Consider the following 12,940-nt stretch of genomic DNA (forward strand, 5'->3'; position numbering starts at 1 on the left):
GCAGAGCAACTCAATTACCAGTATCCTTCCTGGAATTTCCTAGAAAGGACTACGCTTAAAGGGATTGTTAAGACAACACCTACTTAGCTTCTAGATTTTCATACATTCAACTTACCTGTCAGATATATACATAGCTATCGACTCCGTCGTCCCCGACAGAAATTCGAATTTCGCGGCACACGCTACAGGTAGGTCAGGGTGATCTACCTCCTGCCGCTGGGTGGGCAGGACTAGGAACTATCCCCGTTTTCTAATCAGATTCTCTCTGCGCTGGGAAGGTGGTAAACATATGTTTGCTTTCCCTCCTGATTTGATTTTCGTGTTTCATCGCCATCGATCTTCTGGGCCGACTTTACAGGGAAGTACTGGATCGGTGTTTGGCATACGTTTTTAATAACTTTTTGATAAACTGTTAATAACTTTTTAATGAATTAACTTCGAAGTTTCGAAGAATAGAGTATGTGTTTAACTACCGAAGTTTTTTCGGTAGACAATTACAAATAGTTTGCAAGAAAGGGAAATATATATTTATTCATTGATAAAGTGTAATAAATGTTAGAATTTGATTGAGGAAAATAAGGAAGGTAACTTCCTATTTGAGGAAGTCAGAAAACATAGAAACTAGATATGCTTTCTGTAGAAGCTTTAAATAGCCCTCGTTCTGACAAGCAGTTAGAATATTAACAGTACTAGTAGTGTTGTTTCCTCATCACCTTCTTACTTCACAGAAACTACAAATTCATTTGCAATTTGAAGATAAAGGAATGTGGCTCAAGATACGAGCTATTATAAGGTAAGAAGTGCTTATAGTGGTTCCCCATTGCAATAGAGGGTGCGTCTGATCGGCTCTGTCTCGCTCCCAGGCCTAGACCTCTCCAAGCTCCCTGGCCCGGAGGAGAAGGAATGTCGAAAGCCGTACGGAGGTTATGGAGAACCCCCACCGTTCAGGCGTCCCCTCGGCAGGTTCTGTAGAACGTCCAGACTGCCAGGGATAGCCATTGGAAAGGCATCCTAATTCAATGTGTTTCCCCTTTTAATTATCGTCTTGACGAATAAAGAGTAAACATTCAACGGCGTAGATTAAATGAGATGCAAGATAATCTCGTCTGGCTATCGGAACCTCAGAAGAGACGGAGAAAGGAGAAGTATATGAAAAAATATATCTATTCTGAGAAGAACGAATTAGATATTAAAGAATATTTGTTGATCGAATGAATTATATGGATCTCGTTTTAGTGAGTACACTATATATAACTTTTAAGCTTCTAGCTCCTTGGGCATGAAGCTCCGGTAACGAGGCTCAATGCGCCTAAAGCGTCTGAAAACAAGGCGCAAAGCGCCTGAAACGAGGCGCAAAGCACCTGAAGGGCCTGAATATGGGCGCAAAGCGCCTGAAAGACTATGAACCAGGATCTTTATCGGAAATGGAAGTCCTTCTCATTCAGAAGAAAGGGAGGGCTATGTCGAAAATGGAAGTATTGTCGAATTCTAAGCAAGAACAAATATACAAGAGATCGGAACCTTCCGCACACAGGATCTTCCAGAAGGCGGAAGATTCCAGATTCGAATAACCTTCCAGAAGTACAGAACTTTCCAGGCGAGGATCGCCTTTCAGATGCTCGGAACTTTCCAACAAGAAAACTTTCCAAGGGCGATACGTCTTCTAGGATCCAGGAGTATTCTGATCCACGATACTCCTCCCAGGCGCCAGGAGTATTCGAAACGCAGATACTCCTGCCAAGCACCAGGAGTATTCCGACGAGCACGATACTCCTCCCAGGCGCCAGGAGTATTCGGAACGTGATACTCCTACCAGGCGCCAGGAGTATTCTAGGCAAGATACTCCTGCTTAGCGCCAGACACTTTCTCCTACAAGAAGAGCCTGACAACCGCCGAGAGTCTTCCAGGCGAAGGGTGAAAGACATTCGAGGCTTCTCCTGATAGGGACGGGAGTTTGTCGCGCAGGCGGCCGTTGCCCTTGTCAGGATCGTCTTAATGCAATAAAGGCAAGAGCAAGTTCGGTTTTTTCCAGGCAGGGACTCAAGATGTAGCACAGGCTGCCGTAGCCCTTGTCAGGTTAGAGTCGGTACTGCGAATAGCCCTTCACCTTTCGAAAGGAAGCGCTCTCCGTTCCGGTTGCTCAATCTTGCCCCAAATTGAGGAATGGAAGATAGAGCAGAATTGTGAGAATTAGTTCAGTATTAGTAAGAGGATATTAAAATCATACCCCTCCTTCTAAAATAGATTGCAACCAACCATTTACAGAAAGAGGGGCATCGTTGGAGTTGAACAAGATTCGTACGAGCTCTCATTCATTGATTAGAGGCTCTCCAGATAAGAAAGGCGTAAAATACGGACTTATCTCCAAGATAATAAAAGCTGGAGAGATTCTCTTCGATCCTCGGTTGTCATTTGCAATATCTTTCGACTAATACTCATTCGGGATTATTGACGAAATGAACGAAGAGAGTAAGATTTCTATTCTTTCTCTGCATGTCGGAAAGGAAAGAGTGTCGTAGAAGGCTTGCTGTATATGACTACTGAATGACAAGTCATAATACGCATACCATAGTTGCCTTTCTGGTTCGCTACGGAATTGTCTATATCCTTACAGGATTTTCCTAGTAAAGACTTCGCTTAAAAGGTTTGTTACGACAATACCTATTCAGCCTCGGTATTTAACAAAGGTTGTTTTGCCTAAAATTTGCATTATTTGAGAGCTTTCTTAGACTCGAGAATAATTTTATTATATCCATTCATTGAAGGGATAACTGGCAAACTCAGAATGAATGCAGCCAGGCAGTGAACGACACGGCTGGTAATTGTGAGCCAATCTAGTACCATCCGGTTCTCGGTCCGTGAACGGTTGGTTACATCTTTCTCTCCTAAAGGATCGAATGCTTCACCGTATATTCCCCATACAATCAGGACTTAACCACGAATTGAGGGGATTTTTTTAGGCAAACATGAATAACATCGTATTCGTTTTGCTAAGGATATCTCTCTGCTCGGCGAGGAAAGAATGTAGTAGGAAATTCACCTTAAGATAACGATACGCTTAAGCCTTATGCACACACCGTGGTTAACTTACAGCGTTCCTACTATCCTTACAAGAGTTTCCTAGATGAATGCTGTTACCACAATTGTGGATAGGATTATAAGAATTTTAATTCGGCAGAGCACGATTTAACATTCATTGGAAAGAGTTGTCAGACCCTGCGGAAAATATTCACAGATATCTTCGCAAGGCAGAGGATGAACGACCTTCTTATAGATTGCTTCCTTTTCCTCGAACAAGAGAGGTAGCAAGATACGCCATCTTTAAATTAAAATAGGGGAATAAACTTTAGTCTTTTTTTTTTTTTTTTTTTTTTTTTTTTTTTCCCCTCCCGTTGTATATTATTCTTAACACATATTAAAATAAATGGGCGTCTAAGGAAGAAGATGAATGCATCATTTTGGCAATAAAAGGTTGGATTCACAGAAGTCACATTCTTCTTTCAGCATGTGTCGGAAGGTTTTTCTAAGAGATTTGATCGGAATCTATTATAAATATTGGACCTGAAAACCTATTCACTCTGAGTCTGTCTGCGTGCAGACTGACCAGAAGTAAATATGAATGAGAGGATTTTTCAAGGGAAGCTTGATAATTCCTTTAAATATGTTAAAGACATAGAGTTGCTGCAGATCGTGCTAGATAGAAAGGGAAACTGTCCTCTTCCCATACCTCTGTGAACCACATAATGGTTTTCTTCCTTTCAGAGGGAAGAATCACCTTGGTAATTTATGCTATCAATGAACACAGTGAAAAGATATATTCTGTCTAGACAAAGAATATTAGAGATAGTAGAGAATTAAGATCTTCGGGATCTTATACAATACCTCTATACGATAAGAGTAAGAGAGCTTATACTTAGAATGGGATCCTAATTTGGGCCTCAGATTCCGTGTTCCGACAAGATGGAACTGCTCCTAATCAAATGTTTCTCTTGGTCCTAAACGATCAAAAGGACAAGTGAAATTTTGGGCTTTAGAATCTGGAATCAAATTCTATGACGACTCGGCGATGGGTTCTGGCCAGCATAGTATGTTTGGCAAGAGAACTAAAGCCTTTATTCCTGGATCAACGCTTTTAGATAGAGGTTTCGTTGTCCGGGTAATGTAGTGACATTGTCATCTACAGAAGAAGAAAAGGTTTAAACGTTTACTGACAGAGTCTTTGGAACGCGAGAAGTGCTCAACTACTTCCCAAAAGGTTCAGAGAGATACATTCAAGAGCTAGAAATCAACCAATTTCAGCTCAGAATCTCTTTAAATTCCAAGCTCCTTCCCTTCCTTCGGGCAAGGATAGGGAAGCTTTCTGCAACGAGAAAAACTCATCAAACATGTAGGAGGGAGAACTCGTTAGCAACGGAAGTATGCAATAATGATCCTCCTCGGAGGAGACTTGTCTCTTGGACTTTTGAGATTCCTATTGTCTACTGGATGGAGCGGACTAAATTGTGATGAATGTGCAGGAAACAATTAGCGTCTTTGGTAGGAGTACTTTCTAAGGATCCTACTCGTAAAAAGGATGACAGACTTCTGATTAAGAGATCCAAATACCGATCTCCTGTCGGGCGCGACGAACCCTACAGGGGAGTTGTCGCACAAGCGGCCATCTTCTTGGGGGGTAGCGATGCGTTAGGCAGGCGAGACGTGGGAAAGGAAGTAAACTCCTGCCAAGCGTCTGGCGCCAACTAGGAGCCAGGCGCCAAGTAGGCGCAAAGAGCCTGACTTTACTGTAGATCGTTCTAGGCCAAGATCTTCATCCAAGCAACAAGAGCCAACTCTGGAGAAGAGAGAACTCCTGATAGGAGTATAGCGCCCGCTAAGCGCAATATACTTGCCATTCGAAAGGCCATTCCATGAGCGATACTCTACCAAGCCACAGGAGTATTCGGAACTAGATGGCGCCTTCCATAGGTCAGGAGTATTCGGGAAGAGTACTCCTGCCAGGCGCCTGAGTACTCTGACCTCGATACTCCTCCCAGGAGCCAGGAGTATTCTAGACTTTTTACTCCTACCAGGCGCCAGGAGTATTCGAAGCGCGATGTGCCTACCAAGCGCCAGGAGTATTCTGAGCTTAATACTCCTACCAGGCGCCAGGAGTATTCCGATCACGATGCTCCTCCTAGGAAAGCGATACTTCTGCCAGGCGCCAGGAGTATTCCGAGCACGATACTCCTCCCAGGCGCCAGGAGTATTCGGAGAGCGATACTCCTGCCAGGCGCCAGGAGTATTCAGAGGACGAGGAGTATTCCGATCGCGATACTCCTCCCAGGCGCCAGGAGTATTCGGAGCGCGATACTCCTGCCAGGCGCCAGGAGTATTCTGATCTTAATACTCCTAACAGGCGCAGGAGTATTCGAAGCGCGATACTCCTGCCAGGTGCCAGGAGTATTCGAAGCGCGATACTCCTGCCAAGCGCCAGGAGTATCGAAGCGATACTCCTGCCAGGCGCCAGGAGTATTCGAAGCGCGATACTCCTGCCAGGCGCAGGAGTATTCGAAGCGGATACTCTGCCAGCGCCAGGAGTATTCTGAGCTAATACTCCTAACAGGCGCCAGGAGTATTTGGAGCGAGATGCGCCTTCCAGACGGCAGGAGTATTCGAAGAGTTTTACGACTGTCAGGCGCCAGGAGTATTCTAAACAGGATACTCCTCGCCGCCAGCCAGGCGCAAGCCAGGCGTTTAGGCTTCATCCAGATGAGATCCAGTTCAAAGAAAGTCCGAGTCTTCTTTGAAACAATGGTGATCTCTAAAGCACTTCATAAGTGACTTGATGATACCTTCAAACAGCTGAGAATTTAAAAAGCTCATGAAGTGCGAGCTTTTGCAAATTCTTGTTCTTATTCGTAACAATATGTCAGGAAGATAATATTAGCTTTAATATAAGAGAGGCAACTATGTGTGACTGCTCATTAAACGAAGGACTTCAAGTTAACCTACGAGATTCTTCTCTCTTGGTTTATACGTACAGCGGATACGTTGCTGGGATAAGGAGCCGACACTGATCCTTTAATAATGAGTTGAATTTATTTTAACTCAATGATTTTTATTGGAGGTTTGAAAGGAGGTTGGGGATAACTCTCTTTCAATTTAGCGCGAACCCTCATGTTAGGAACAGGTGATCGGGATCGGTGTTGCGCTCCTTAAATAAGTGCGTGTTGTCATATAAGCGGATGTGCTCCCATTGACAAACGCCAGTTAGGTTCTGTCGAGTTAAGTTGGAAGAGACCCCATCGACAGATCCACAAGAACTCTTGGCCACAGATCACTATCTCGCTAAGGCTCTTGAGATGAAGCAGACTCCTATTGCAATAGCTAGGAAGTCAATCCTTCGTCTAGAAACACAGAGGAACTAAGGTCTATAAATACCTACAACATATGTTGTTTACCTGTCTAGTCAGTAATTAGCTGTCTCTTGCCCTCCACCAAAGGGTGTCAATCAGCTATGTATATATCTGACAGGTAAGTTGAATGTATGAAAATGATATTGTTATGATACAATAAAGTTTCATACATACTTACCTGGCAGATATATACAATTAAAGACCCACCCAGCCTCCCCGCAGGAGACAGGTGGAAGAGAGAATCTGATTAGAAAACGGGGATAGTTCCTAGTCCTGCCACCCAGCGGCAGGCAGGTAGATCACCTGACCTACCTGTAGCGTGTGCCGCGAAATTCGAATTTCTGTCGGGGACGACGGAGTCGATAGCTATGTATATATCTGCCAGGTAAGTATGTATGAAACTTTATTGTATCATAACAATATCATTTATCGAAGTCTTGTTTCGCTTAAATATGCATGAATAAGAACTTCCTGAAGTTCGATTATAATTTTATAAGATTCCTTTATTTAATGGAGTAGCTGGCAACTCTGGAAGAGTAAGGCCAGACTGCTAACGGAGACTGCTATCGCGCCTTAGAGACCAACGCAGTAACATGTATGTGTCGGTTCATGAGTGTTTGGTTACATGTCTCTCTCCTGCGGGATGGAATAACTAACCGTGTCTCTCCCCTACAATCTCGGATTGAGGGGATAGTTAAGCAAACATAAATAAAATATTGTCTGCCTTTTGCTAAGAAGCTTTCAATAAGAAAGATATTACAACATTTCAATGCTGTTTACCGTAGGTAACATTATTAAAGGATTCTAACGCAGCAGAACTCTATATTATATGATGCTCGCATGCTTACGAAAGCATGGCTTATTAGAGTACATGCTTAGTGAGAAGATGAATGTAGTAGAAGAGAATTCATTTTTAGACTACGGTATGGTCCAAGTCTTATGCACATACCGAGGTTAACTACAGAATTCCTAGTATCCTTACAAAGGTTGGTTTCCTAGATTAATGCTGTTTACACAATGTGACAGTATAATAAAGGATTCTAATACGGCAGAGCACGATAAATAATAAGAATTCATCTCTCCTTTCGAGAAACGCACACAACCTTTTTAGAATCGGATATTGCTCAAGAGAAGATGGGTGAGTCGGATGGGAAACATTCTCTTAGTGGCAGAAGTTGTTTCCCTGAATGGACTATACTACGTATATAAAAGTTTTTTCCTACTAAGAATGGAATTAACACGTGAAGGATGTCGGGTACCATAAGGGCACAGATGTTCTGGCACATAACCTTAAAAGAACTAGAAGGAAGCGCCAGCCTGGCGCAAAGCGTCAGAAGCGCCAGCCTGGCGCAATGCGCCAGAAGCACCATCCAAGATATTTTCTCGTTTTAGCAAGTTATTAACCTAAGAGTCCAGTAGTGGTTGGTTTGGTGTTTGCTTCTCACCTCGGTGGTCGCGGGTTCGTTTCTCGGCCATTCCATTGAGGAGTGCGAGATGTGGATTTCTGGTGATAGAAGTTCACTCTCGACGTGGTTCGGAAGTCACGTAAAAACACCATACAAACAAACAAACAAACCAGTAGCCTCTCGGAGGCTCGGTAACGGCAAGATTCGTTCCTGATTTCGTTACCCATTTAATCGGAAAGGTCGCTTACAAGGAATGATGAAATGATTTATTTTAATCAACTTAGGCCAATTCCACGACTCTCTCATATCGCAAAGAGCATCGAGAATCTCTTTTTTCGCCCCTGTTCGCGTTAACAAAAGAGAACCTATTTGGGAACAGACACGGAACGTAACGATCCTTAAAGGTTCGATGCAAGATTTTGCATGTCCGTGAGAACCTTCTCGATCGAAGATAATAACTGTTAACGTATGTCTAACATTTATTGAAAAGAGTTTTGAGAACCTGCGGGAAGTCTTCTTCATAGATTTCTTCGCAGGCGCGAGGCGAGGTAGAAGACGAACAGGCTTCCTATAGACTGCTTCCTTTTCCTCGAACCAAGAGAGGTAGCAATATACGACATCTTTAATTTAAAGAAGGGGAATAAACTTTAGTCTTTTTTCCCCTAGTTATAAATTCTTAACAGATATTAAGATAAATGGGCGTCAAAGGAAGAGAGGATGAATGCCTCATTTTGGCCTTAGAGAAGTTGGATTCACAGAAGTCACGTTCTTCTCAGCATGTTTCGTAAGGCTTTTCCAAGAGTATCTGGATATTCTATCAGAATCTATTATAAATAGACCTGAAAAACCTCTCCACTCTGAGTCTTTCCGCGTGCAGACTGACCAGAAGTGGACATGAATGAGAGGATTTTTCAAGGTAAATGACAATAGTCATGGCTTAAGACATAGAATTGCTGCAGATCGTGCTAGATGGAATGAGGAAAACTGTCCTCTTCCGATACCTCTGTGAACCACATAGCGAGGTTCTTTCTTCACTTTCAGCGGAAGAATCACCTAGGTATATATCTGCTATCAAAGAACGCAGTAAAAGGCTATACTCTGTCTCTACAAGGGGAATTAGAGATAACAGAAGATTAAGATCTCGGGATCTTATACGATTACCGCAATACGACAAAGAGTAGGATATCAGGTACTTCGAATGGGATCTTTTTGTGGCCACAGATTCCGTGTTCCGACAAATGGAACTGCTCCTCATCAAACTTCTTTGAGAAAGTTTATGAAGGAATTCTTTGTTTCTCTTAGCCCTAAACGACCAAGAAGACAAGTGAATTTTTTGTGCATTGGAATCTCGCATCAGATTCAATGGAGACTCGGCAATGGGTTCTTGCCAGCATAGTATGTCTGGCAAAAGAACTAAAACCCTCTATTCCTGACGCAACGCTTTCAGATAGAAGTTTCGTTGCCCAGGCAGGGTACTTACTTTTTCATCTACAGAAGAAGAGATGGTTAAACGTTTGCCTACAGAGTCTTCGGGGTGCGATGAGGGCTCGAAAATGCTTTCCCCAGAAGGTATTCAGAAGGATACAATAAAGAAGCTAGAAATCAGGGTTCCGCCCAGTTTCAACTCTGAGTCTCCTTCGACTTCCAGACTCCTTCCCTTCCTTCGGGCAAGGATAGGGAAGATTCTGCAACGAGGAACCTCATCAACATGTAAGAAGGGATTCTCGTTAGCAAAGGAAGTATTCACGAAGGATCCTCCTCGGAGGAAGACTCTTCTCTCTCGTATTGTTAGATATCCTGTCGTCTACTGGATGTAGCTGACTACAATCACCTCCCCTTGCCAGGGGCCAAAAGATCAAAGGGGAAGAATTTCTTCCACCCTTCTTCCAGTCTCCTGATAGACTATGTGGTTGTTCAGGACTCTCGGACAATGTAGCGCCAGCCAGGCGCCAAATGCCAATACAGGCGAAAAAAACGCCAGAGGCGGACAGTTCCAAGGAACTCTGTGATGGTCGGATACTGAGAAGGAGCTGGCCTCCAACCTGGCGCAAGTGCGCCAGAGGCGAACAAATCGGACAGATATAAGAGTGTCCGATGTGGACATCGCCAGACAGCCTAGAGACTCTTCCAAGCTCGAAGCTCCAGCAAGTGTGGAGGAGCCAAGCCAGGCGCGAGGCGCCAGCCAGGCTCTAGGAGCCAGCCAGGCTCTAGAAGCCAGCCAGGCGCCATCCAGGTACCAGGCTCCTTCAAGGCTAGGCTCCAGTCAGGATTGAGGATCCATCCAGGCGCAAGGCTCCTTCCAGTAAAGAGAACCTAAAGCTCTGTCATGTAAGAGGGCTAGCCCCATTGATATATACAGGTAAGGCTCTGCCATGTAAGTGGGTCAGCCCCCATTGGCACGATCCGAGAAGGCTCTGTCGTGTAAGCGGGCTAGCCCCCACATTGACATGATCCGAGAAGGCTCTGTCGTTTGTAAGCGGGCTAGCCCCCATTGACATGATCCAGAAGGGTTTGGTCAGTCATAGGTCCCTACCTCGCTGAAACTCTTGAGGCATGCAGACTCATAGACAGTAATCATGAAGTCTTCTGCCAAGCTCCAGGCGCAAGGCGCCAGCCAGACGCAAGGCTCCAGCCAGGCGCGAGGCGCTAGCCAGGAGGGAGAGCAATCAGGCGCCAGCCAGGCGCGAGGCGCCATCCAGGCGCGAGGTCCAGCCAAGGCTCTAGGCGCCATTCAGGGCGCAAGGCTCCAGCCAGGCGCGAGGCGATAGCCAGCGCTAGGCAGGCGCTAGGCGCCTGCCAGGCACGAAGCGCTAGCCAGGCTCCAGGCTTCACCCAGAAGAGATCTATATCAAAGAATGCCCTGGCCTTCTTTGAGACAATGTGATCTCCTAAGCACTTGACAAGTTGCATTGATGATTCCTTCAAACTGCTGAAGAATTAAAAGCGCATGAAGTGCGAGCTTTTCTGAATTCTTGTTCTTTCCTTAACAATATGTCATAAGGACATATTAGCTGTCACATACGGGAGATGCACTCTGTGTTGACTTCCCATATCCGAAGGATGTCAAGATAGCCTACGAGAGATCCTTCTCTCTTGGTTGATACGTGTCAGCGAATACATTGCTGGGATAGGGAGCCGATACTGATCCTTAACTCGTAAGAGTTAAATTTAATTTAACGTCGTGTTTTTTCTTTGGGTTGTTTGAAAGGAGTTTGGGGATAACTCTTTTCAACTTAAGCACTAACCCTCGTGTTAGGATCAGGTGATCGGGATCGGTGTTGTGCTCCTTAATTATGCCACTAGGCATAGGCATATTGTCATGTAAGAGGCTCTGTCGAGTAAATGGATAAGACCCCATCGACAGACCCACAAGAACTCTTAGCCATAGGTCACAGCCTCGCTGAGGCCTTCTGAGGCGAAGCAGATTCCTAGGCATTAGCCATAGAATCTTCCGCCTGAACAAGTAGGAAGGAACAAGGTTTTGTTTTTTTATTTTTTTTTTACCTACAACGTATGTTGTTTACCTGTCTATTCAGTAAATAGTTGTCTCTTACCCACCACCAAGGGTGTCAATCAGCTAAGTATATATCTGCCGGGGAAGTTGCATGTACAAAAATGATATTGTTAGAATACAATAAAGTTTTGTACATACTTACCCGGCGTGATATATACGATGAATGCCCACCCATCCTCCCCTCAAGGCGAACAGGTGGAAAGAGAAAATCGTGGTTCTAGAATGGGAATGGTTTCCTATTCCTGCCACCCATCGGCAGGGGATTAGATCACCTGACCTACCTGCAGCGTGTGCCGCGAAATTCGAATTTCTGTCGGACGTCAGAGACATAAGCTAAGTATATATCTGCCGGGTAAGTATGTACAAAACTTTATTGTATTCTAACAATATCATTTTTCTTTTATTTTTAAAGGTTTACGATAAGCGGGGAAAAGGTTCTCATGGAGATGGGGGGAATAATCAGACAGTGGAAGCCATGTTTGCTGCAGCGTCCAAAGCCAGCACTCCAGAAGAAGTTAACATTGAGCCAATTAAGCTCAGGATCTCCCCATCTATCGTCACACTTGCACAGGTAATTTTTATTTATATTGTTCATACATGGAACAAACCTTCGGTCTTAACAATAGGATAATCTTCTAGTGCCAAGCTGGAAACCAGTTAAAAACAATCAAAGATTGTAAAAAAATCTGTGGCACCTGGCAACTCGTGCGTATACGAGGCGGTACATTTTGGTAAAGGTTGTAGAATTAACTTTTGTTTTGTTCATGAAACTTACCTGTCAGATATATATATAGCTGTATTTTCTGAAGTCCGACAGAATTTTAAAAACTTCCGACACACGCAGTGGTCGGCCAGGTGGTTAGTACCCATTCCCGCCGCTGGGAGGCGGGTATCAGGAACCATTCCCATTTTCTATTCATAATTTTTCTGTCGCCGGTGCTGGAAACACCTGTTTCCAGTACCTCCGTCTTAGATTTTGGAAACTTCATTGCCGCTAAGTATCCTAATTGTCTTTTAATTTATTTACTTGGATTTGTGGCTAGACATACGCTATCTTAAATTGATTTGAATTTGATTCATTTTTGCATAATATATCTGAATCTAGTTAGGCTAGTTTCAGACGGGGTTGTCTGCAAAGATAGGGTGTGGCTACCGAAAGCTTCGGTAGATTCGAACACTTGGTATGTTAACGGGGGAGGGGTATGGGGTTCGTTGCTTTCTTTGTTGAGATTTGTCATGTAAGGAGTGTGAGACTTTGTCTATTCCGTAAGGAAGACGTATGATTCGTATGTACGCAATTAATCAGTAAACATGTCTAATTCCGTAAGGAAGACGTATGATTCGTATGTACGCAATTAATCAGTAACAAAAGTCAGGGTAGTGAACCTGCTAACCTTCCTGTAGACTTTATTTTGCATAACCCTGTAGTATGGCCTACGGGCTATGTATATGTCTACGAGAGGTGCTCGCTCTCCTTCATTGCTGTGAAGTGCTACTTCTGTAATTGTTACTCCTAACCCTGCAGTGTTGCCTTCGGGCCCTAAGCAGTGTCTGTAGAGAAATTGCCCTTTCTCTGATACTCTTTCGATTCGTAACTTAGAATCGAAAGTGCTTGCTTTAGAGAG

General features: G+C 44.1%; 1 protein-coding gene across 1 annotated transcript in view; it reads left to right on the forward strand.

The window, feature by feature from the left end:
* Nucleotides 1-12,940, forward strand: part of LOC135201558 (protein hobbit-like) — a 105,206-nt gene that overhangs the window by 13,124 nt on the left and 79,142 nt on the right. The window contains 1 exon segment of the mRNA XM_064230563.1: nucleotides 11,728-11,886. Coding sequence (XP_064086633.1) covers nucleotides 11,728-11,886 — 159 coding nt within the window.

This window comes from Macrobrachium nipponense, chromosome 28 (genome assembly GCF_015104395.2).
Source record: "Macrobrachium nipponense isolate FS-2020 chromosome 28, ASM1510439v2, whole genome shotgun sequence".
Taxonomy (NCBI): domain Eukaryota; kingdom Metazoa; phylum Arthropoda; class Malacostraca; order Decapoda; family Palaemonidae; genus Macrobrachium; species Macrobrachium nipponense.